Below are 27,714 nucleotides of genomic sequence, written 5' to 3' on the forward strand. Positions count from 1 at the left end.
ACACAATTTACAAATCAGAAATTTGTGTTTGTGGATTGCAAAACACCTGTGCAAATCAAGGAATATTTGTAGATCACCTCTGCGCATTTGCCAGTATTAATGAGACAAATTTAGCTCCGTAGTTCTGTGACTGTCCATTTGCTGCTATAGCATTAAACATTTCTCCCATCGTGGGCCTAATAAAGGCTTATCTTATCTTATCATATCTTATTGGCAAAAATATTGGAACATGTGACTGATGTGTTTATTGTGACCTGGATGTGTCCTGTCAGATGGATTGTTTAGCTCAGATTGTTTACTTTTACTTTTGGGTTTGCTCTACCCAACAGTCATCTTTTCATGTCAAACGTAAATGTCCTTAATTGCATAACAAATAAACAAATTACTGTATTTTCCAGAGTATAGGTCATACTGGAGTATATGTAAGTAGCAACTGTTAAAAAAGGCTTCTTGAAGAGGAAAAACCTGGATATATAAGTCACACTATTTTTCCGTATTATCAGTTCATTAATTGAGGATTTTTGTGTGTTGTAGTGTAATTTTTATTTTGTCATTTATTCTTTTATGATTGGAGATTATTTTGTTTTGTCTTTGTTTTGTTTGTTTGTGTTTGTTTTTTGTCTCTCTCTCTGTTTATGGTGCAGCTCCATCCAGAGATGGGTGTGGTGTCTGTTTTCTGTTTCTGTACCCTCCTGTCCTGTGCACCGGCAGCATTTCCTGCATTTTAGTTTTGTGAATTGTTCTGTAAATTGTCTGTAGCATGGCCCAAGCAGGGGGTCACCCTTTTGAGTCTGGTCTGCTTGAGGTTTCTTCCTCAAATCATCAGAGGGAGTTTTTCCTTACCACTGTCGCCTGTGTGCTTGCTCTGGAGGTTAGTAAGGTTAGACCTTACTTGTGTAAAGGGTCTTGAGGCAACTTTGTTGTGATTTGGCGCTATATAAATGAAAATAAATTGAAATAAATTGAAAATTAGTGCTTTGATTCCCGTGAAAGTCCTAAATAAATAGGTACTATAATTATTATTATGAATAACAAATACATGATTTTTTTAAGGCGCACTTGAGTATAACTTGCAGGCTCCCCAAGCTTATACTCCGACATATACTATGGAAAATATGGTAATTGGTAAGATCAAATTTGAGCATGAGGTTATATCAATACCCTCTCAGGAATGGCCACTGTTATTATTGGAATTTATGATCCCTGGTAGTTTTTTGTTTGTTTGTTTAATTTTTTAGTCTTCACATCCCTACCTGAATTGATAAACCAGCAAATAAATACATAAACAAATAAATACATTTTTGAAAGCAGAACTCCCAATATTCTGTTTATCCAAATCAGTAGGATGGGCTGATCAGTAACCCAACTGGTTGTTTGTATTTCCAAATACAGTATGAGACAATCAAAGACATGTGTGCATGTGGGTGAGATGTGTTTGAAGTGTGTGTGTGCAGTACAGAGATATAAGTAGCGTTGTTGAGCCTGGATGGAATGCTGAGGTGAGAGTTGGACGCTACAGGTGACAGACTCTGTAATGATGGAGAATCAACTCAATGTGAAACTGTCTCTTCACTTGTGTTTTGGAGGATTATGTCCTTGACAGGCAAAAGAGCAACCCCTGGGATAAGCTTGGGTAAAATCAAGTTAAATTAAAGCTTTGTCAAGGTGATTTCCAAGTGATTAATAATACGCCTCACATGCTGAATACTAAGCAGATGTGGGGCAGTTCATCAGTTATTATGGTTCTTCCCCATCCTTTTTTGTATATAATCTTGACAGTGTAATTCCTAAACCAGCTGATGATTTCATTGAGACTTCAGAGACAGTGGTTGCACACCATAGAAAGAAGAAAATTAATTCTGCGAGAAGAACTTAATTCTAGTGTGACATTTTCTCTGTGAGATACTTAACTTTTGGGTTTATTGGATGTATCATATGATACTAACTTCAAAAGCACAATTCCCCTTAAACCGATTTATGGATTTCAGTGAAACGTCACACACCATATGACAAAGCGCTAGAAGACAATTCTGGTTGAACTAGAGTTGGGCGGATCCATCCTAATATTGATAATATTGATACCAACACTGGTATTGATATTGAACGATCCTCATGTAAAAAGATCGATACTCAAGCTTTTTTCTCTCCTGCACGCACTGACTGCTGTGCACGCAGATTCATCAAAGTCTACTCTGTCTGTAAGAGCAGCACTGCGCTGCATCACACAACATGGAGCAGCGCACCCTCCCCCCTCTGGTCTTTTGTTGTTGTGCTGTCACGTGACTCAGCGGCACCAGCCAATTTTGTTGTGGTGTGTTAATTTTATTGTATTGTGGTTTGTCAGCCCTCTACTTCAGGAGATTCTGTTTTAAGTTGTGTTGAGTGATTTTTTTAAACAAAAATATTGATTGTGATAATAAAGTATTTTGTTGTCACGTACAATGTTGGGCGAAATTCTATCCCAGGTCCTTTGGATCTATGAAAATTAAATATGAAAAAGTATCGGTATTGGCGATACTTGGCCTGTACCACCTCTAGGTTGGACGTCTTCAAGGGGAGATAATTTGACTATTGTTAGTTATTTACAATATCATATTTTTCAGTTGCATATATAAACAAACCTGAAGTTGACCGCTTTGTTAAATTATGTATTTCATCAGAAACGTTTTTTATAACTACTGATGCAAAATACCTGCAAGCAGTTTTTTTTTCTGGACTTGTTCTCATCCATGTTGTTGAATGTTCTTTGAACTTAAAATAGTGAGAAATTGAAAATGGAAAGTTGTTTCTTATTCATTACCTCCGTCAATGAAGTTGAGCAGAGATTATGTTTTCATCCCTGTTTGTTTGTTTGTCTGTTTGTGAACAGCTTGTAACCCACAATTTTTCATATATCATTATGAAATTTTGTACAGAGGATTCATATCCTGTTAGGCAAGAACTGATTCAAAAGATTGAATGAATTTTCAATAATTCATAACTCTGTCAAAAAAGATCACATTTTTTTCATATTTGAAAGCGTTATGTAGGATGGTATCCTTTATCAACTGACAAAGTTATCTGTACATCCGGATCTGATCCAGATTACAGATTTTGTGGCCATTTCAATTTAACATTGAAAACCCCACTTAATGTATATTTTACATTATATTTTAATCAAACATGCCCCAATCACTCTCATATTTGACGATGAGGTGGAGACTGGCACTCACTATCACTTGACTATGTTTAATCTGCATCTGATCTGTATTGTGGATTTAGCGGATATTTGATTTTAACATTGAAAAGCCCTTTTGCACTTTATTTTGGATTATATTTTATCTTATGAAACGTCACTTCTAACAGCACTTTGACCTTGAAAATTATTTCCAAGGTAAAAATTTGTGGAATTTGAAACAAGTGTTGGTGGAGGTTTGCACTCTGAGCATAGTGCTGTAGTTTGTTTTGTTTTCCACTGGGGGAAGAATAAATTGAACACTGGACTTTGTTAATTACCTTTTATACCTGAAATGGTCCCATTTGTTTAGTTTTTGATTTGTAGGACATGGTTTTAGAAATTTTTCACAGAGTAAGCTTTTTTGTTTGTTTGTTCGTTTGTTTGTTTGTTTGTTTGTTTGTTTTTTTTTACAGATTTCTGTATTGTGCAAATCAATGTAGAGCCATGTGTGGAACAAGAGGAGTGTATCACATAATGTTTAGCACAAAACATATGTTCACAAAAAGCCATGGAGGATTTGGTAAATATTAGATTTTAAGAAGATTTATTAGACTATTCAGTTGGAATGCACACTTTTAAAATTATATTTTACCCAGAATAATTTTTTATATTGTAGATCGGATTTAGTTTTGCAGTTATAACTACAAAATTAGTCAAATTCCACAAAGAAAATCAGTTTTTTAGTTGATATATGCTGTAGCCCCATGTCAGGATATTTAGTTTGTTCATCTCATCATGTTTTATTTAAATTTTTTGGTTTAGAAACGAAAATATTCCTTGTATGTCTCTGTCGTATTTTTCACATTTCTGTCTTTGTTTTTGTTGTTGTCCTGTTTTGTCTATCTCTCAGAGCGAGGCTCTGGAAGTCATCTGGACCTGACAGAGTTAATTGGCGTCCCCCTCCCTCCTGCTGTCTCCTTCACTTCTGGCTTTGAGGGCTTTCCAGCCTACAGCTTTGGACCCAAAGCCAACATTGGCCGTCTTACCAAGACCTTTGTGCCAGGGCCTTTCTATCGGGACTTTGCCATCATCGTCACGGTAACGATAGAGACCTGAATGAATGATCCATGGGAGGTTTTTAACTTTATTAATTCTCAAGAGTTCAGCTCATTTTATTTTCCCGGTACTCCAGTGATTGCGAGCAGTAGTACAAGTTAGTACTTACTGTTGCACTCAGCTCAGCAACGATTCAAGTCAGAGTTTTGTTTCTCAAAAATTACCATTTTAGTTTTGAATAATATATTAGCACACCAGTGCAACTGGTTAGTATACTTGGCTGCCAATAAGAAGGTCCTTAGTTCAATGCCCCCCATGTCCTACTCACCATGTATAGGAGTTGCATCAGGAAGGGCACAGAAAAGGCTTTTCTACATGGAATTTCAGCTACAGTTTGCCAGAAGGCACGTGTGAGACTTGTTTTCTTCCCATACCATACCATACCACTTTATTTATATAGCACATTTCACAAACATAGTTTCCAAAGTGCTGTAAAAAAATAAAACCCACACACAGAGGACCACACACTCACGCGGTGTTAAAAGCCAAAGCATAAAAATGGGTCTTAAGACGAGATTTAAAACAATCTACAGTGGGGGCTGTTCGGATGTTAAGGGGCAAATCATTTCACAGCTGAGGGCCCACCACGGAAAAAGCCCTGTCCTCCCTGGTTTTCAGTCTCGTCACAGGCACCACAAGCTGGAGCTGGCCCTCGGACCTCAAAGCATGGGGAAGCTGGTAAATTTGGATGAGGTCCAAGATGTATGCTGGGGCCAGTCCTTTCAAAGCTTTAAAAACAAACAATAAAAATAAATCAGAACTCTAAAACTAACTGTAAGCCAGTGCAGAGACGCTAAAATCGGAGTAATGTGTTCTTGCTTTCTGCTACCAGTTAACAGGCGCGCAGCAGAATTTTAGACCAAATGTAAGCGGGAAAGTGCTTGTGGCTGATGCCAATAAAAAGTGCATTACAGTAGTCTAAACAAGAGGAGACAAAAGCCTGCACGACTTGTTCAAAAGCATTAAAAGATAAAAAGGTTAAACTTTAGATAAGACGCAAATGATAAAATCCAGATTTGACAACTGCATTCACCTGCTTGTCAAATTTAAAAACTTTGTCAATAATGACGCCCAGATTGGTGACAGATTGTTTCACGTGCTGTATAAGAGGGTCAAGAGATGCCAAAGGGACAGAAGCAAGTTTTTTGAGTGGCAGGTAAATCTGGCAGTCAACTGCATAAAAATGATACTGTAAGCCATGATTTTTGAAAATTTGACTCAGTGGGAGGAGGTGGAGGGCGAAAAGAACAGGCGCTAGGATTGACCCCTGCGGTACTCCGCAATTTAGAGATGCAGAGGACGAGGTGAAATCCCCCAGTCTGACAGAGCAGCTCCTCCCACCGAGATAAAACCTGAACCACTCCAGGGCGCTCCCCCTAACCCCCACAGTTTTCTAAACGATTTAAAAGAGTGGCATGGTCGACTGTGTCAAACGCAGCTGACAAGTCTAAAAGGACTAAAATGGCAGAATCACAAGAATCAGTCACTAAAAACAAGTCATTTAAAACCTTTAAAAGTGCAGATTCTGTACTATGAAGAGCTTTATAACCTGATTGAAAAATATCAAAAGTGTCATGCGCTTCTAGGAAAAACTGCAGCTGCATAAGAACACATTTCTCTAAAATTTTAGCCAAAAAAGGCAGTTTGGAAATTGGCCTAAAATTACAGACATTAGCAGCATCAAGGCTAGGTTTTTTTCAGAAGGGACTCAATAACTGCCTCTTTACAAAACAAAGGAACAACACCAGACAACAGACTGCTATTTATAATGTCAAGGAGATTAAGGCCAATAGTTGTCCAGACTTCTTTAAACAGGCGAGGAGGAACACGGTCAAGTGGACTTGAAACAGGCTTAAGTTCACAGACAACTTTAGAAAGACATGCAAGAGACACTGGCTCAAAATGACAGATAACAAATGAGCATAGCATGTCTGGAAAAGGGCTACATGAAGACGTCTAAATATTAGCTCTAATTCTTTCCACTTTCATAGTAAAGAAGTGCAATAATGCGTTACAAGTGACAGGTGCTGATTCTAACCCTGTGGGCTGGGAGGGGTTAAGCACTGCCCCAATGGTTTTAAAAAGAACACGTGGATTATTAACATTATTAGAGACCACCTCAGAAAAATATTTAATCTTTTCATTTTTCACCACTTTCTGATATGCGAGCCAGGTCTCCTTTAAAATATCATAAGAGACTTGCAGTCCATCTTTTTTCCACCTGCGCTCAGCTCTCCTACACGCGCGCCTGGCTTCACACGTCCTGTCATTTAGCCACGGCACTTCGATGAAACACTTTTCTGTGAACAACTGTAGATATGTTCTCTGAAAATAGAGGGAATATGGATATGGATAGAGGGCCACAATTCCTCAGTGTTTGTTGTTTTGTTTTTGTTTTTTAACCCTTTGAAATAATTGTTTGATGCAGGGATGCGCAGCACCAACACTGTCCTAGGCCTGACCTGACCTTTGAATTAAAGGTGAAAGGCTACACTTGACTCCTGGACACGGACCAGTAACTTTTGACCTATGTCTAGTTGATATTTTCCCTTGCTAGACCAATGTCTAGTTAAAAATCTTGTCGGTCTTGTGATTAAAATTGTTTAACAAGTCCAACGATTTTTTTTTTTCTTTCAAAACTTGCATGTTAAATAACTGAGCCATTCGGAGATTAAAACACAGTTTTAGGCACTTAGCCATCCAGCCTTCATTTGGATGGTCAATTTTTGAAAAAGACAGCCACAAAAGCAGTGGACGGCTTGCTGAAAGCCGTCTAAAATGCAGAGTTTTCCAAACGAGCTGTCTGTGTGCGCGCGCGCAGTAGCTCCACCAGCTGGCCCACAGACACAGAGAGTGCCGAGTGCGCAGTGATGATCAGAAGCATTAATCACATTAAACAGGTGAGAACTCTGAACTTTAATAAGCTTTTATTTTTTTAAAGTATTCATTTTAGATCGTGTGTTAATGTAGTTGTTTTATGTTCAAGCACAAAACATGACTGAGGAGGAGAAAAAAAACAGGATGAATTCCATCATCACACTAAAATGAATTCAGGTCAGAATAAAAATACAAGCTGCTAATTTATGTTGTTTTTCAAAGTTATTAGTCTGCAGTTATATGGTTTTTGTATTTCAAAGTAAGTTACCTCTTATTTTATTCTTATTTTAAAAAAACACGGGGAGTCAAATCAGCCTGCTTTGTTCTGTTCAGTTTATATCATTTGCCTGCACATCAGTTCTAGTTTTGGGTTAGTTTTAAAAAACACATAAAATGTTAACGCTTTTCTTTATAGCAGTTCTGTAATTTCAGAAATGCAACAGAAAACAACCACAAATCAGAAAAAGTTGGGACTATATGTAAAATGAAGATAAAAATAAAAATGTTGCACTATTCCCAGTTTCTTCACTCACACCCACAGAATCAATCAATCAATCAATTTTTTTTTATATAGCGCCAAATCACAACAAACAGCTGCCCCAAGGCGCTCCATATTGCAAGGCAAGGCCATACAACAATTATGTAAAACCCCAACGGTCAAAACGACCCCCTGTGAGCAAGCACTTGGCTACAGTGGGAAGGAAAAACTCCCTTTTAACAGGAAGAAACCTCCAGCAGAACCAGGCTCAGGGAGGGGCAGTCTTCTGCTGGGACTGGTTGGGGCTGAGGGAGAGAACCAGGAAAAAGACATGCTGTGGAGGGGAGCAGAGATCGATCACTAATGATTAAATGCAGAGTGGTGCATACAGAGCAAAAAGAGAAAGAAACAGTGCATCATAGGAACCCCCCAGCAGTCTACGTCTATAGCAGCATAACTAAGGGATGGTTCAGGGTCACCTGATCCAGCCCTAACTATAAGCTTTAGCAAAAAGGAAAGTTTTAAGCCTAATCTTAAAAGTAGAGAGGGTGTCTGTCTCCCTGATCTGAATTGGGAGCTGGTTCCACAGGAGAGGAGCCTGAAAGCTGAAGCCAAAAGTTCTTCCAGATAGGGTCTTGGTGGCTTCCCTCACTTGTCTCCCTCCAGCATGGACATTTAGTTTTTGAGAACTGCCTACCTGACACAGATTTACCATAAAGTACCACACTGTTTGTATTTCTGAATGATTTATGTAAATGAAGTCTAAGAAATATTCAGTGACTTGGAAATGTTCATGTTTTCATCCCCTGATATTTCTTAAGAAAACTGGCTGTAAAAATGATTAACTAATTCTTACATTTAGAATAAACTGCCCTGTCCCAACCTTTTTTTTTCTTGGAAAATACTGCAGGCCTTAAATGTAGGAATGGATATATACAGTAGTGTTCAGAATAATAGTAGTGCTATGTGACCAAAAAGATTAATCCAGGTTTTGAGTATATTTCTTATTGTTACATGGGAAACAAGGTACCAGTAGATTCAGTAGATACTCACAAATCCAACAAGACCAAGCATTCATGATATGCACACTCTTAAAGCTATGAAATTGGGCTATTAGTAAAAAAAATGTAGAAAAGGGGGTGTTCACAATAATAGTAGTGTGACATTCAGTCAGTGAGTTCATCAATTTTGCGGAACAAACAGGTGTGAATCAGGTGTCCCCTATTTAAGGATGAAGCCAGCACCTGTTGAACATGCTTTTCTCTTTGAAAGCCTGAGGAAAATGGGACGTTCAAGACATTGTTCAGAAGAACAGCGCAGTTTGATTAAAAAGTTGATTGGAGAGGGGAAAACTTATACGCAGGTGCAAAAAATTATAGGTTGTTCATCTACAATGATTTCCAGTGCTTTAAAATGGACAAAAAAACAGAGATGCGTTGAAGAAAATGGAAAACAACCATCAAAATGGATAGAAAAATAACCAGAATGGCAAATGCTCACCCATTGATCAGCTCCAGGATGATCAAAGACAGTCTGGAGTTACCTGTAAGTGCTGTGACAGTTAGAAGACGCCTGTGTGAAGCTAATTTATTTGCAAGAATCCTCTGCAAAGTCCCTCTGTTAAGTAAAAGACGTGCAGAAGAGGTTACAATTTGCCAAAGAACACATCAACTGGCTTAAAGAGAAAGGGAGGAATATTTTGTGGACTGATGAGAGTAAAATTGTTCTTTTTGGGTCCAAGGGCCGCAGACAGTTTGTGAGATGACCCCCAAACTCTGAATTCAAGAGTTCACAGTGAAGACAGTGAAGCATGGTGGTGCAAGCATCATGATATGGGCATGTTTCTCCTACTATGGTGTTGGGCCTATATTTCGCATACCAGGTATCATGGATCAGTTTGGATATGTCAAAATACTTGAAGAGGTCATGTTGCCTTATGCTGAAGAGGTCATGCCCTTGAAATGGGTGTTTCAACAAGAAAATGACCCCAAGCACACTAGTAAACAAGCAAAATCTTGGTTCCAAACCAACAAAATGAATGCCTCGCAGATGTGAAGAAATCATGAAAACCTGTGGTTATACAACTAAATACTAGTTTAGTGATTCACAGGATTGCTAAAAAAAGCAGTTTGAACATAATAGTTTTGAGTTTGTAGCATCAACAACAGATGCTACTATTATTGTGAACACCCCCTTTTCTACTTTTTTTTTTTTACTAATAGCCCAATTTCATAGCCTTAAGAGTGTGCATATCATGAATGCTTGGTCTTGTTGGATTTGTGAGAATCTACTGAATCTACTGGTACCTTGTTTCCCATGTAACATTAAGAAATATACTCAAAACCTGGATTAATCTTTTTAGTCATATAGCACTACTATTATTCTGAACACTACTATATATATATTAACAAATAAAATAAGGTTGACCACACAAAACATGAAATGTGAAGGTTTCACACAGTCTGCAGAACATAGAAGTCAAAGTAAATGTCAGGATCATTATGGGTCCACCATTCATATCATCCAGACTTTTCTGATTTGGAGTTATAAAATAAAAAACAAAAAGAACAATTAAAAACATCTAATTGAACTGTATATAGAAAGACATTATAAGCTGTGTTATCTTTATTCATTCATTTTAAAGACCAAATGTTTTGTGGCTCTAGAAGAATTTTATTTGTCGAAGATGGGACAAAAATGGCTCTTTTTGCAGTCCCCTGACCATTCATAAAATTCTGATACTAGTCTGAGAAGCAACAGGTATAACTGTTGCCCCCCCCCAAAAAATCAGAGATATTATAGAGCTTACATAGCAAGAACAGATGAGTGAATTAAGTAACAAGAGTAAAGGCTGTGTTTGGGCTGCATAAGACAAGCACAAGTCCAGAATTACAGAACAGTGAAGTATAAGGTGCACAGTACATTCACATGAAAGCAGAGGATCATGTAAGAAAATGTTTATAACTTTACATACATTCAACACAAAATGAAAGTGTTCAATCATGCTATAGATTTACACATACAATATTGACATGTGCATGATGGTGATTAATGCTATGCTGAAGCCCGCCGTAGGAGGCTCTGAGCTTCCAAATACCTGGGACCATGACCTTGGACAAAATTGGTGCTACTGGTCCTGACCAGTAGGCTCAAAAAATATTTTTCTAACCCTGCTGTTGATTGTTTAATTTCATCTCCATTGTGGTGGTGTATAGAGACAAAATTACAAAAATCATGTCACTCTCCGAGTACTTATGTACCTGACTATACATGAGTTATTTTAACAGAGCATTTGTATACACCATGTATTGGAAGGATTGTTACTGGAAGTATTGTAATTCACATTACTGACCTTATTTTGACTGTTCCAGCCTCTGGCTTTATCATATGCATCAGCATCACATCCTAAACTTCACTCAAAGTAATGGCTTATTGGATGAACTCAACTCAATTATGAGCAGGATTTCCATCTAATAAATATATAGGTGCTGGTCATATAATTAGAATATCATGAAAAAGTTGATTTATTTCAGTAATTCCATTCAAAAAGTGAAACTTGTATATTATAGTCATTCATTACACACAGACTGATATGTCTCGTGTTTATTTATTTAATTTATATATTAATATACGTATATTATATTATATTATATATTATATATATTATATTTAATATATAATTTTAATTTAATATTTAATTTATTTTTTGATGATTATAACTGACAACTAATGAAAATCCCAAATTCAGTATCTCGGAAAATTAGAATATTAATTAAGACCAATACACAAAAAGGATTTTTAGAAATGTTGGCCAACTGAAAAGTATGAACATGAAAAGTATGAGCATGTTCAGCACTCAATACGTAGTTGGGGCTCCTTTTGCCTGAATTCCTGCAGAAATGCGGTGTGGCATGGAGTCAATCAGTCTGTGGCACTGCTCAAGTGGTATGAGAGCCCAGGTTGCTCTGATAGTGGCCTCAAAATTAAAAGAAATAAACATTTGAAATATATCAGTCTGTGTGTAATGAATGAATATCATATACAAGTTTTACTTTTTGAATGGAATTACTGAAATAAATCAACTTTTTCATGATATTCTAATTATATGACAGCACCTGTATGTAGCCCCAACTCAAATAAAGCACATCCATGTACGATAATGTAATTTAGTTGGGACTACATACGAGGTCTGTTAGAAAAGTGTCCGACCTTTTTATTTTTTGCAAAAACTATATGGATTTGAATCATGTGCGCTTGCATCAGCCAAGCTTGAACCTTCGTGTGCATGCGTGAGTTTTTTCACACCTGTCGGTTGCGTCATTCGCCTGTGATCACGCCTTGTGGGAGGAGTGGTCCAGCCTCCTCGTCGGACACGACGGGACATGTGACATGCTCAGGTCTTCACACTTTCTTGGATACTCACTCGACTAAAAAGCCACCGAAAGCCGTCTGAATCTTCTGAATGGTGGAAGACCTGGGCAGACCCATGAGACTTCCAACAAGGACTTGCTTTTGTTCTCCACCATTGCGGCTTCGTCCTGACGCGTGAATGCCTCCGCACGTCTTTTCATTACAAAATGTCCTGTAGTAGTGGAATCTGACAAAAAATGGCTGATGTCCACCTTTTCTGCCATTTCTCTGGTAGTCACATGATGTCCCGGATCAACACAGCCTTCACTTTGGAAATGATCTGGTCATTTCAGCCTGTCGATGGCCACTCAAAGCGTGGCGCGCTCTCAGCCGCTGTGGGCCGTCTTTAATCCGGTTGTAATCCTTCTTAATCTGTGTGACGCCGATAGAATCTTCGCCGAAAGCCATCTGAATTTTCCGAATGGTTTCCACCTGGCTGTCTCACACAGTTTCTGAAAAAATTTTCATGCAGCAAAGCGGCAGTTGCTCGGCCATTTTCCTGACAATGACAATCCGACGAGGGGGCTGGACCACTCCTCCCACAAGGCGTGCTCACAGGCGAATGACGCAACCGACAGACGTGAAAAAACTCACGCATGCGCATGAAGGTTCAAGCTTTGCTGATGCAAGCGCACATGATTCAAATCCATATAGTTTTTGCAAAAAATAAAATGGTCGGAAATGTTTCTAACAGACCTCGTATATTTATTAAATGGAAATCAAATCCAATGAGTCAGTTTTTGTTTTGTTTTTTAATGTAGGGGAGCAGTTCACTTCTTTAACCTGGTATTCTTCTCCCTAGCAGTTCTTCAACCAATGTTAACTTAATCACTTAGGGTTAGGATTTAGGGTTAGTGATATTTTATTGAGACTTTGAGCAACAGTGATTATCCTAATCTGTTGTTAATTTGCTGCACTTACTGGGTTGAAGACGTGTAGGTTGAAGAGGTGCCTGGAAAGCATTACCAGTGAGTTTCAAAAGACCCTGCAAATTTTAAGGTCCTGGTGCATGCTTGGCTGACACTGGTGTCATCTGATTTGGGTTTGGGAAAATGGTGGGGCATATCTGATCTTACTATACTGGGTCAGAGGCAAGGTGGACCTTGAACAGGCTGCCACGAGTCCAGAATTACATTTTTTTTTAAGCTGCATCATAACCCATTTTACTAATAAATCAAATATTTGCAAAATTTAATGAAACTTTTTGCTTGCCTGAAATGATGTTCCATTTCAACAAAAGACCTCAGTGGGGAATTTTCAATTCTCAAAAATCTGTGAAATGATAGGACTACATTTTGAGATATGTTGATGCAATTTGCATAATGGTTTTTCTTTCTTTTTTTGATTTTTTTTGTTTGTTTGTTTTGTTTGTTTGTTTTTGTTTATTTTGCATTGGCAAACATTCCTGATCCCATATACACAATTTTGACCACAATTGACCATAAATTCACCACATCAGAGTTGTTATGGTGAATCTTGACCACATCTTGACAACTCAAAGACAATGCTGTTAGAACAACGTAGAACATGATTCACCAAGAATCACCATAATTTAACACAACATCATCAAGACTCTATCAGGAGTCTAGAAAGACCTTTGTCAGGGCACAGTCCTATATAGTCTGGCTACATGAGTTGGTACAGATATCCAAGAATGTCAAAGATGGTCCCCAAGATGGCAGTAAGACTGTAAGATGACAGCAAGATGATTTATAAAAGTTCTATGGCAGTTCACAGTTTCAAACAACTTCAACTGTTGTGGCATCATGTTGTAACATCTGGGCTCAACAACTTGTCCTAAAGTCACCCAGACACCACCAAGGATATCCCAGCACTGACCACAATTTAATAGTCCTGGTCAAAAATAGTGTATGTGGGAACAGCATTCTTTCTAAAGACTGGTATTCTAGCCATTAGTGGACTAGTAAATGTTCTTCTGAGTATGTGAAATACAGTCAACCAAAATATTTGTCATTTGTTATGGCAATAAACTGATTTTCTGTGGACATACTTAATTCATTTTAAAGATACACCATACAAATTCATTATAGATTATTCATTGACTGTGTACAAACAGAAGGAATTATTTTTTTAGTTGCGTCACAATGGTTCCTCTGTTTATGGTAATTTTAGTGTTTATATATCTAATACCAAAGGTATGACTGTATTATTGATGTATGGTAGGACTAAAACATTAAGATGTAACTTCTTTTGACTTGCCAATACTTCAGGTGCGTCCCAGCAGCCCCAGAGGAGGGGTACTCTTTGCCATCACAGATGCCGGTCAGAAAGTGGTGGAGCTGGGTTTGGCCCTCACGCCGGTCCGTGACGGACTGCAAAACATCTTATTGTACTACACCGAAAGAGAGCAGGCATCCCACAGCCACAAGGCCGCTACCTTCAGTGTCCCAGATATGACCAACCAGTGGACACGATTCACGGTGAGCACTGCCTGCTGTGTTTATGACGGGTCACTGTCCACATCATTAGGTACACCTTTTCAGCTGTTCAGTAAACGTAATATCTAATCAGCCAATCATCGGGCTGAAACTGTGAATTTATCAATCAAATAATCAATTTTTTTTTATATATAGCGCCAAATCACAACAAACAGTTGCCCCAAGGCGCTTTATATTGTAAGGCAAAGCCATACAATAATTATGTAAAACCCCAACGGTCAAAACGACCCCCTGTGAGCAAGCACTTGGCTACAGTGGGAAGGAAAAACTCCCTTTTAACAGGAAGAAACCTCCAGCAGAACCAGGCTCAGGGAGGGGCAGTCTTCTGCTGGGACTGGTTGGGGCTGAGGGAGAGAACCAGGAAAAAGACATGCTGTGGAGGGGAGCAGAGATCAATCACTAATGATTAAATGCAGAGTGGTGCATACAGAGCAAAAAGAGAAAGAAACAGTGCATCATGGGAACCCCCAGCAGTCTACGTCTATAGCAGCATAACTAAGGGATGGTTCAGGGTCACCTGATCCAGCCCTAACTATAAGCTTTAGCAAAAAGGAAAGTTTTAAGCCTAATCTTAAAAGTAGAGAGGGTGTCTGTCTCCCTGATCCGAATTGGGAGCTGGTTCCACAGGAGAGGAGCCTGAAAGCTGAAGGCTCTGCCTCCCATTCTACTCTTACAAACCCTAGGAACTACAAGTAAGCCTGCAGTCTGAGAGCGAAGCGCTCTATTGGGGTGATATGGTACTACGAGGTCCCTAAGATAAGATGGGACCTGATTATTCAAAACCTTATAAGTAAGAAGAAGAATTTTAAATTCTATTCTAGAATTAACAGGAAGCCAATGAAGAGAGGCCAATATGGGTGAGATATGCTCTCTCCTTCTAGTCCCCGTTAGTACTCTAGCTGCAGCATTTTGAATTAACTGAAGGCTTTTTAGGGAACTTTTAGGACAACCTGATAATAATGAATTACAATAGTCCAGCCTAGAGGAAATAAATGCATGAATTAGTTTTTCAGCATCACTCTGAGACAAGACCTTTCTAATTTTAGAGATATTGCGTAAATGCAAAAAAGCAGTCCTACATATTTGTTTAATATGCGCTTTGAATGACATATCCTGATCAAAAATGACTCCAAGATTTCTCACAGTATTACTAGAGGTCAGGGTAATGCCATCCAGAGTAAGGATCTGGTTAGACACCATGTTTCTAAGATTTGTGGGGCCAAGTACAATAACTTCAGTTTTATCTGAGTTTAAAAGCAGAAAATTAGAGGTCATCCATGTTTCATAAATTGTTTGCATCAATTTATGCATGCAGACATGATCAAGAGGATCTGCTGAGTTCAAAATAAACATTAGAATTGGGTAGAAAGGTGATAGAGTGAATTTAAATGTGATGTTATTAGTGCCAGATTGGCAGATCTGAGTATTTCAGAAACTCCTGACATACTGGGATTTTCAATGTCAACGGTCTATAGAGAATTGACCAAAAAGGACCAAACTTGAGCCTCTCTATGTGAAAATTCTTTTTTGATAGCACAGGTCAGAGAATAATGATTAAGACTGGTTTAAGCTGATAGAAAGACTCATGGATTAAATTTTATTTTCATTTATATAGTGCCAAATCACAACATAAGGTTCCCTAAGGCACTTCACAAGGGTAAGACGATCTAACCTTACCAACTCCACTGAACAGTAAAACATATAACAACCAATGTCTGCCAACGAACATCTTTGAATGCACAAAACATCAAACCTTGAAGGAGATGTTCCACAGCAGCAGAAGACCACACGAGGTGCCACTCCTGTCAGATAAGAACAGGAAATCAGTGCTGAAGTGTGCACGAGCTCACTAAGATTGGGCAATGGAAGACTGGGAAAATGTTTCCTGGTCTGTTGAGTGTTGATTTTTGCTCCAACATTCAGATGATAGTCATAATTTGATGTAAACTTTTAATACATCCTGATGTGTTATTATGTGGGAAACTGTGATTAAAATCACAACACAACCACAATTCCAATGAAGTTGGGACATTGTGAAATAAAAACAGAATACAATGATTTGCAAATCCTCTTCAACCTATATTCAGTTGAATACACCACAAAGACAAGATATTTAATGTTCAAACTGATAGACTTCATTGTTTTATGCAAATATTTGCTCATTTTGAAATGGATGCCTGCAACACTTTTCAAAAAAGCTGGGACAGTGGTATGTTTACCACTGTGTTACATCACCTTTCCTTCTAACAACACTCAATAAGCATTTGGGAACTGAGGACACTAATTGTTGAAGCTTTGTAGGTGGAATTCTTTCCCATTCTTGCTTGATGTACAGCTTCAGTTGTTCAACTCCATTGTCATATTTTGCACTTCATAATGTGCCACATATTTTCAATGGGTGACAGGTCTGGGCTACAGGCAGGCCAGTCTAATACCCGCACTCTTTTATTATGAAGCCACGCTGTTGTGACACATGCAGAACGTAGCTTGGCATTGTCTTGCTGAAATAAGCAGGGACGTTCCTGAAAAAGGCGTTGCTTGGATGGCAGCACGTGTTGCTCCAAATCCTGTATGTACCATCCTGTATGGTGCCATCACAGATGTGTAAGTTGCCCATGCCATGGACACTAACACAGTCCCATACCATCACAGATGCTGGCTTTTGAACTTTGCACTGGTAACTATCTGGATGGTCTTTTTCCTCTTTTGTCCAGAGGACACGGCGTCCATGATTTCCAAAAACAATTTGAAATGTGGACTCATCAGACCACAGCACACTTTTCCACTTTGTGTCTGTCCATTTAAAATGAGCTCGGGCCCAGAGAAGACGGCTGCGTTTCTGGATGTTGTTGATGTATGGCTTTCCCTTTGCATGGTAGAGTTTTAACTTGCACTCGTAGATGTAGCGACGAACTGTGTTAACTGACAATGGTTTTCTGAAGTGTTCCTGAGCCCACGTGGAAAGATTCTTTACACAATGATGTCAGTTTTAATGCAGTGCTGCCTGAGGGATCGAAGGTTGCGAGCATTCAGTGCTGGTTTTCGGCCTTGCCACTTACGTGTAGAAAGTTCTTGATTCTCTGAATGTTCTGATTATATTTTGGACTGTAGATGATGGAATCCCTAAATTCCTTGCAATTGAACATTGAGAAATATTGTTCTTAAACTGTTGGACTATTTTTTTCACACAGTTGTTCACAAAGTGGTGATCCTCACTCCATCTTTGCTTGTGAATGGCTGAGCCTTTTGGGGATGCTCCTTTTATACCCATTCATGACACTCACCTGTTTCCAATTAGGTGTTCTTTGAACATTCATCAACTTTCCCACTCTTTTGTTGCACCGTCCCAACTTTTTTGAAACGTTACAGGCATCCATTTCAAAATGAGCAAATATTTGCACAAAAACAATAAAGTTTATCACTTTGAACAATAAATATGTTGTCTTTGTGGTGTATTCAATTGAATATATGTTGAAGAGGATTTGCAAATCATTGCATTCTGTTTTTATTTACATTTTACACAACATCCCAACTTTATTGGAATTGAGGTTGTAATATGGCTTAGAGAATTAAGGCAAAAGGGGTCCAAACCTATCAAATTTAGGGGTACTTAATGAAGTGGCAGGCAGGCTATTCAAGGCTAGGATTTGGCTGGGAGGTTGGGTAATTTGTATCCATTCTATCAATGAAACATTCTGGGTCATTATTTTGCCATTGAATGTAAGACGTATTTTCATTTTAAATGTTGTTGATGTAGTCCCAAATCATAAATTCTTAGCGAGATTAAATTCAAACTTTACTAATTCAAACCTTGTCTCAGATGAGGAAAACTCCAAGGACAGATGTTCATTACCTCCACCATTGAAGTTGGGTGGAGGTTATGTTTTCACCCGTTTGTTTGTTTGATTGTGAACTGCCTGTAACCCACAATTTATCATATATCATTATGAAAATTTTACAGAGGATTCATATCCTGATAGACAAGAACTGATTCCATTTTCAAGGTCATCGGTCAAAGGTCAACATCAGGAAAAATCTTGGAAAACTGGAAAAATCCCTATGCTTTAACATTGAATGAATTTTCAAAAATGCATAAATCTGTAAAAAAAAATTGAATCTCTTTCATATTTCAGCACATTATGTACAATGGTATCCTTTATGGACTAACAAAGTTTAATCCAGATCTGATCCTGATTATAGAGTTTGTGGCTATTTAACTTTAACACTGAAAACCCCATTTAATGTATATTTTACATTATATCTTAATCAAACGTGCCTCAATCACTCTCATATTTGAACATGAGGTGCAGACTGGCACTCACTATCACCTGACAAAGTTTGATCCAGATCTGATTGGAGTGTGGATTTTGTGGTCATTTGAATTTAATATTGAAAACCCCTTTTGGTGTACATTTTGCATTATATCTCGATCAAAAGTGCCTCAGTCACTCTCATTTGGGACAATGAGGTGCAAACTGGCACTCTTAACGAATAGACTAAGTTTGATCCGCATCTGATCCGTATTGCGGATTTAAAAGCCCTTTTGATCTATATTTTTGCATTATATTTTAGCTTATGAAAATCCACTTCTAACAGGACTTTGATCTTGGATTTTTTTTTTTTTTTTGTGGAATTGGAAACTTGTGTTGGTGGTGTGCATTCTACGAGAGCGGTGCTCTCGTTAATACTGCAGTTACAGACAAACACAGTATCACCAGTAAACACACATTAGCATAAATGCAACGTAAATTTAAGAAACCTTTTTTTGGCTCTGGCACGTACTAAGTGTATGATTTTTGTTAAGTGCAAAATCCTGATTGTCATACCTTGACAACACTGTACTGTGTTTGATGTGTGCTGGATTTGCCTGCCAGGTGGTGGTGGAGCAGGATGAAGTGCGTCTCTACATGGACTGTGGTGAGGCGGAGAGGATCACCTTCAGTCGCAGGACAGAAAGACTCACTTTCTCACACAACTCGGGCATTTTCGTAGGGAATGCAGGAAGCACAGGACTTGATAACTTTGTGGTACGTTGCATACAAAATAAAAGTCAGTCTCTGTATTTGTATGTGGTTCAACATTTTGTTGTTGCTGTTGTTGGATTTTCTAATGTAAAGCAATGCTTCATCAAATTCTGAAAGGAATTATATTTTATTTTTGCAAAATATGTTTTTCCAAAAGTGCAACCCCAAATCACAAAAGTTGGGAGGGTATGGAAAATGCAAAATAAATAAATAAATAAATAAAATGCACAGTATAAAATCAATATAACTCATGTTTTATGTGATCAGCTTAATTTAATTTAACAATATACATCCATTCTTACATTTTAAATCTGTAACATAACTAAGTTGGGAGAAGAATTGAGGTTAAAAATAAAGATTAAATAATGTTATTTCAAACAGTGTTGTCAACAGATGATTATAATCATGATTTGATACAAAAGCAGTTTCCACAAAAGTCTGTAAGGAGCAACAATGAGCAAAGGATCCCCAGTTAATCAACAAATGCTTGAAAAAATGATTTAATTGTTTAAAAACAATGTTCCTCAAAGAAAGATTTGAAGGGATTTGCATATTTCTCCCTCTACAGTGCATAATATCATTAATGATTCAAGGAATTTGGAGGAATTTCAGTGCGTTAATTGATAGAGACTGAATCCCCAGACTGATATCAGCAACAAGTCCAAAAGCCAGGGTCTGTCTTGCAGCCAGGGTCATTTCAATGCCCTTGGTAAAGGTAATTTACAATTCTGTGATTGCAACATTAATGCACAAAAGTACATTGAGGTTTTGAAGCAACATATGCTGCCTTCAAGGTGACATCTTTTCGAGGGGCATCTGGACATTTTTCAAGAAGACAATGTTAAACCACATTCTGCAAACATTCCAAAGGCATGGCTGTGGAGAGAGAACAGATACGGGACTGGCCTGCCTGGACATCTGACCTGTGCCTAATAGAGCATTAAATACTGTTCAATGCATTAAAACCTGTTTGCAAGAAGAATCAGTCAAAATAACACCTGAAATGCTTCAATTGCTTGTATCGTCAATGCCAAGATGTCTTTTTAAGTACTGTACTGTGAGATGGAATGGCAACATTACAAAATACTAAATGCTTTAGCATTCCAACTTTTTTTAATGTGTTGCAGGCCTGAAATGTAGGAATGGACCTATATTAACAAATGAAGAGGTTGACAACACAAAACATAAAATATATTGTCCACAATGACATAGAAGTCAAAGTAAATGTAAGAATCACTGCCTTTTTATTTTTATTTGCATTTTCCACACCATCCCAAAGTTTTCTATTTGGGGGTCATATAAAAAGGTAAACGCGTAAAGAAGGCTGCTGTACTCATTTCCATTTAATACAACCAGAGTAAATCACCTGCAAAACCTTTTGAATTCTGCATTATTGAAATTGCTGCTCAGCCTGTCCTGAATCACAGTCCACCTCTCACAAGTAACACAACTGGCTGTGGCACAGACTCAGTCTGTTGATGATTACAGACAGAGGGGAAGTTAAAAGGGAGGGAAGAGGAAAGTAGCTGGACCGAGGAGGTGGAAGGGAGGAGAAGATGGAGGAGTGACTTGATAACAACTGAGGAAGTTAGAGATGTCAACATGGTTTTGCTATGTGGTCAGTTCCATTTGTCTCAGTTAAATTACAGGCCAGCGTTACAAGTGTGACTAGGAAAACAATGGTATTTTAAGTTGTATTTTGGTGTAGCAGGTGCCTGACTGTTCAGGACCCCAGTAGCTGAAGAATGCCAAGGGGGATGTCAATATTCCACCTGGCCGTTGCAGACACAGTGCATCCAGAAAGTATTCACAGCACTTCACTTTTTCCACATTTTGTTATGTTACAGCCTTAATTCAAAAGGGAGTAAATTAATTTTTCCCCTCCCCTTTCTACTCACAACACCCCATAATGACAACATGAAAAAAGTATATTTTTTTATTTTAGCAAATTTATTAAACACTAGAAGCACTCAGAGAGTGCAAACCTCCGCCAAGGCCATGGGGTCACTGACACCATAACATCTACACGCTGTGGAATCATTGAACCTAAAAAAAGTCTAACAATGATGTTTGGTCAGTAGTAAAAAAAGTTTCATCTGCTGTGACTGGATAGCATGTATCCTTAGTGCTTGGCATCACAGTTTATTGCAATTTGCACCTTTCCCAGAAGCTACTGTCATCTGAGCACTGATATTGATATTGCATGTGCTTATAGACAAAAATAAATAAGAGACAAAATTCAACTTATTATTCAACTAAACTGCAAATATATTAATTTTTTAACATTTATGAAACACTTCTCTAAACAAGGCCATAGGGTCACTGACCCTAAAGAGATTCCCTCCTTGGCACAGTGATCTATTCAACAATTCATTGTTACAACTAAAACTATGATACATACACTTTTTTTTCCTTTATATTTGACATCCTTGTCCATGAAAACATACCACTAGAACTTGGAATCACTTTTATGTCTTTATTAGTTCAAAGGTTATTGTATAAAAACGATTTTTCAGGAATGGCGGTTTTCTTCTAGATCTAGCTCCATAACATTTCAAGCTGCATCAAATCTGATGACACCTTACTGAATCAGTACAGATTCAGCTACAATTTGGTGTTAGTTGTGCATCTCTAGCTTCATTTGTCACCTCACACTGACACATTTTCTATTTTCCCTATATTTTTGCATATTCTGGATCACCAGATCCGGAATCCGGATCCGATCATCACCAAACTTTGTTGTTTGATAGAACATTTGACTATGTTACACCCTAATTTTTTTCAAGCCTTTCTGCCTTGTTTTTGTGGAGTTAGAAACTAGAATGTCAAAATTCCCCCTATCCCGCAATGGTGAAGAATCCTTTAAAAAATTCCTGGATCCACATCGTGATCCGGATCACCACTAAAATTTAATCACTTGTTCCTCTTGTCATTTCCAACCACTCCACAAAATTTCATCAAAATCCGTTCAAAACCTTTTGAGTTATCCTGCTGACATCAGACAGACAAACAAACAAACGCGACCGAAAACATAACCTCCTTGGCGGAGGTAACAAAAAAGGAAGATATCACATGTACATAATTATTCACACCTTTTGCTCAATACTTTGTTGATGCACTTTTGGCAGCAATTATAGCCTCAAGTCTTTTTGAATATGATGCCAAACGTTTGACACACTTATCTTTGGGTAGTTTTCCCATTCCTCTTTTGCGGCACCTCTCAAGCTCCATCAGGTTGGTTGGGGAGAATTGGTGCACAGCCATTTTCAGATCTCTCCAGAGATCTCAAGGACTCAAGGACATTCACAGAGTTGTCCTGAAGTCACTCCTTTGATAGCTTGGCTGTGTGCTTAGGGTTCATTGTCCTGCTGAAAGATAAACCATCGCTCTATTCTGAGGTTAAGAGCACTCTGGAGCAAGTTTTCATCCAGGATGTCTCTGTACATTGCTGCATTCATCTTTCCCTCAATCCTGTCTAGTCTCCCAGTTCCTGCCACTGAAAACCATCCCCACAGCATGATGTTGCCACCACCATGCTTCACTGCAGGGATGGTACCTGGTTTCCACCAAACATGATGCCTGGCATTCATGCCAGACTTAAATCTTTGTCTCATCAGACGAGAAAATTTTGTTTCTCATGCTCTGAGAGTCCTTTACCTGCCTTTTGACAAACTCCACACAGGCTGCTATGTGCCTTTTACTGAGGAGTGGCTTCCATCTGGCCACTGTACCATACAGGCCTGATTGGTGGATTGTTGCAGAGATGGTTTTCCTTCTGGAAGGTTCTCCTCTCTCCACAGAGGAATGCTGGAGCTCTAACAGAGTGACCATCGGGTTCTTGGTCACCTCCCTGACTAAGGTCCTTTGCCCCGATCGCTCAGTTTAAACGTGCGGCCAACTCCAGGAAGAGTCCCGGTGGATCCAAACTTCTTCTTTCATTTATAGATGATGGAGGCCACTGTGCTCACTGGGATATTCAAAGCAGCAGAAATGTTTCTGTACCCTTCCCCAGATTTGTGCCCCAAGACAGTCCTGTCTCGGAGGGCTACAGACAATTCCTTTGACTTCATGCTTGATTTGTGCTCTGACTTGCACTGTCAACTGTGGGACCTTATATGTAGACAGGTGTGCGCCTTTCCAAATCATGTCCAATCAACTGAATTTACCCCAGGTGGACTCCAGTTAAGCTGTAGAAACATCTCAAGGATGATCAGTGGAAACAAGATGCACCTGAGCTTCATGGCAAAGACTGTGAATACTTATGTATGTATGATTTCTTAGCTTTTTAGTTTTAATAAATTTGCAAAAATCTAAAAAAACAAAAACAACAAAAAAACAAACAAACCTGTTTTCACATTGTCATTATGGGGTATTATTGTGTGTAAAATTGTGAGGAACAAATGAATTTCATCCATTTTGGAATAAGGCCATTCTACATAAAAAAAAATGTGGAAAAAGTGCATCACTGTGAATATACTTTCTGGATGCACTGTATGTTTGCACAGTCACTCAGTTTTTGAGAACTGCATACAGACAGAGTCCAAGATGCATTTGGTAGAATGGAAATGCTTATGTATCCATCCCTGACTTGTCTAAAGAAAACTGGCTTTCAAAGTGATGACTTGTATGAAAAGTAATCCTTATATTTAGTTTGCCACATTATTTATGGGCTTTGAAAAACAGGGGGATGCTGTGTGTACTGCTGGCTGTAATTCCTAAATGTTCCATATATTCATTAAACCCCTTGAATTTAAAAGTCTACACTACAAGGACATCTTGTTTCATTGCAGCAAAGCAAAATGACAAAGTCATCACTATCCAAAATTTATCTGTCCATAGACACACTTGATCTAAACCAAATCCTCCAGGACTCCTCCGATTGCCAAAGACACATCCCTAATCTGTGAAGATACAAATCTAAGTGATGATGGGCAAGAGACATTCTAACCATAACTAAGTATGGTGTCTTCACAGCATTGACACTGTACAGCTTGAGGTGGCCATCTGAACTCGCTCATAGTCTCATCTTATTTTGTAAAATTATTATGTCCACCAAGGAGTTTGTAATGAAAACAGGACGTATGAAGTTATGGTACTGTCTCCTTGTTTTCACACCTTGTCTGGAGCATTTCTCTGTTTGCCTGTCTGTCTCCAGGGCTCCATCCAGCAGCTGGTGATAAAAGATGATCCCCGAGCAGCTGAGGAGCAGTGCGAAGATGATGATCCTTATGTGAGATGCACACATGAACGCTACAGCAGTATGATCAAACAGCATCTCACCTGCTGTCTAATCTCTAAATACTGGCACCAAAACGGAAAAACATACTCTATCACAAGCCAAACACACCTGCAAGCTTTAAAAAAAAAAAAAAAAAAATCACAAAATATTTTGCAGAACAAAAAATTCACTGAAGGATAGGAATGTTGTAGTAGGGTGATTCTTTTAACTACGGGCACTATTGGCCTTGTAAATGTAATTTCCACCACACCATTGCCTTACAATATAAAGCGCCTTGGGGCAACTGTTTGTTGTGATTTGGCGCTATATACATGTGCTCTGATGTCACTGTTTATCTCCATAGAAACTACCCAAACAATCTTTCATACAAACTGTTTAAAGTGACATTACAGTGTTGTGGTGGAAATTACGGCAATAGTGTGGGACAACTACATTTTGTTTAAAAAAATCACAACAGTTGTAGGACATTGAATACCCCAATTATGTTTTGATTATTTTACTGATATTTTATTCAGAGATATTTTAAAACATTAGAAAAAAAAACATTTCTTTTCCATTCATTTTTATCATTGAAGATCAAAAGTCTGGGTGTGGGACAAGCACAAAACGGCAATATTTGCATATAATGATGCTGAAAAAAGGTGAAAGAGTCATCATAGACTACTAGAACAAATTTCTTAACACACTTTCATTGTAAAGATAACTATAAAAGTGTGAAATTTCCCCTTTTTTCTGTTTTTCATACAATATGATCAAAGGACATAATAAGTGCCCGTAGTCTAAGAATCACCCAGTAATGTTTAAAATGGTTGTGTATAGGTTTCCCACATGCCAATCAGTCAATCAATATGAATGAATACAAGTGTATTAACAAATGTATGAACACTTTGACCACTAGGGGGTAGTGTGTTACCCCCTAGTGGTCAAAGTGTACATACACAAAAAAGTTATGGAGAACAATATTTGTTTTTCCAGTAATATTACACATTTCATATGAGATGCACCATTTGTTGTTATTATTATTATAATAATTATTATTATTATTAAAACTCCTATAATCATGATAATACACAATTCATAGGGTTTAATTTTATTGGAAGAAAGTAGTCAAATTTTATCTTAAGATCTAACATTTACAAAAAAAAACACTTTCTGTTCAAAATATTACATTTTAGCAACAATTTGAATCTTTAAACTGTTTCCAGCTGCGTGTGTTACATTAAGTCCATGTGATAAAGTTCATGTACTGTTTGCAAGGGCTGCTGATAATAATTTTCACTATGAGTCTGTCTGTAATTATTTTGAAGCTAAAAATGGTGATAAATGCCGCTCACATTACAAATTTTGAATTGATAATTTTTTTAAATTTATATTCATTTTAATGCAAGTAGCTGGATTAAGGTGATGCTTCTTGATACAATACTTAAACAATTCAATGATCTAGTTGGATTCATTTAGATGTATTTATTTTGTATTGATGACATAATCAGCAATGAAAGTTTCAGCAATAATGAGGTATAATTTTAGGATAAAATCTGATTGCTGGTGACGATTTTTAGAATGAAATCTATCGTGCAGTTGTTGTTTCACCATGCATGATAGCACGTGTTTTTGATCCAAGTTTGACCAAACTTGGGAGAGTAATTGAAAGATAATCAAGGACATAGTCATTTGATTTTGAGAAAAATCAGTTAAAAGTCAAGGTCACAGGCCAGAGTCATAATCTGGGCCAATCCATATACAGTGAGGAAAATAAGTATTTGAACACCCTGCGGTTTTGCAAGTTCTCCCACTTAGAAATCATGGAGGGGTCTGAAATTTTCATCTTAGGTGCATGTCCACTGTGAGAGACATAATCTAAAAAAAAAAAAAATCCGGAAATCACAATGTATGATTTTTTTTTTTAATAATTTATTTGTATGTTACTGCTGCAAATAAGTATTTCAACACCTGTGAAAATCAATGTTAATATTTGGTACAGTAGCCTTTTTCTGCAATTACAGAGGTGAAATGTTTCCTGTAGTTTTTCACCAGGTTTGCACACACTGCAGCAGGGATTTAGTCCACTCCTCCATACAGATCTTCTCTAGATCTTTCAGGTTTGGAGTTTCAGGGAAGTTGTTTGCCAAAATCTCACAATACATGACCCCATTCACCCTCCCTTCATTACAGTGCAGTCATCCTGTCCCCTTTGCAGAAGAGCACCCCCAGAATATGATGTTTCCACCCCCATGCTTCACAGTTGGGATGGTTTTCTTGGGGTTGTTCTCATCCTCTAAACATGGTAAGTGGAGTTGATTCCAAAAAGCTCTATTTTGGTCTCATCTGATCACATGACCTTCTCCCATGCCTCCTCTGGATCATCCAGATGGTCACTGGTGAACTTCAACTGGGCCTGGACATGTGCTGGCTTGAGCAGGGGGACCTTGCTGCCCTGCAGGATTTTAAACCATGACAGCATCATGTGTTACTAATGTAATCTTTGTGACTGTGGTCCCAGCTCTCTTCAGGTCATTGACCAGGTCCTCCTGTGTAGTTCTGAGCTTTCTCAGAATCATCCTTACCCCACAAAGTGAGATCTTGCATGGAATCCCAGACCGAGGGAGATTGACAGTCATGTTGTGTTTCTTCCACTTTCTAATAAATAATCATAACAGTTGTTGTCTTCTACCAAGCTGCTTGCCTGATATCCTGTAGTCCATCCCAGCCTTGTGCAGGTCTACAGTTTTGTCCTTGGTGTCCTTAGACAGCTCTTTGGTCTTGGCTATGGTGGACAGGTTGGAGTGTGATTGATTGAGTGTGTGAACAGGTGTCTTTTATACAGGTAACAAGTTCAAACAGGTGCAATTAATACAGCTAAAGAGTGCAGAATAAGAGGGCTTCTTAAAGAAAAATTAACAGGTCTGTGTGAGCCAGAATTTTTGCTGGTTGGTAGGTGTTCAAATACTTATTTG

The 27,714-nt window shown here is 38.2% G+C and overlaps 1 protein-coding gene across 1 annotated transcript in view; it reads left to right on the plus strand.

Moving 5' to 3' along the window:
• col15a1b (collagen, type XV, alpha 1b) overlaps positions 1 to 27,714 on the plus strand; it is a 147,055-nt gene that overhangs the window by 14,516 nt on the left and 104,825 nt on the right. Inside the window, exons 2-5 of the mRNA XM_034182847.1 lie at positions 4,068 to 4,255; positions 14,270 to 14,479; positions 19,372 to 19,524; positions 24,677 to 24,751. Of these exons, the coding sequence (XP_034038738.1) occupies positions 4,068 to 4,255; positions 14,270 to 14,479; positions 19,372 to 19,524; positions 24,677 to 24,751 (626 nt within the window). The remainder of the gene's footprint in view (positions 1 to 4,067; positions 4,256 to 14,269; positions 14,480 to 19,371; positions 19,525 to 24,676; positions 24,752 to 27,714) is intronic.

This window comes from Thalassophryne amazonica, chromosome 12, assembly GCF_902500255.1.
Source record: "Thalassophryne amazonica chromosome 12, fThaAma1.1, whole genome shotgun sequence".
Classification (NCBI taxonomy): domain Eukaryota; kingdom Metazoa; phylum Chordata; class Actinopteri; order Batrachoidiformes; family Batrachoididae; genus Thalassophryne; species Thalassophryne amazonica.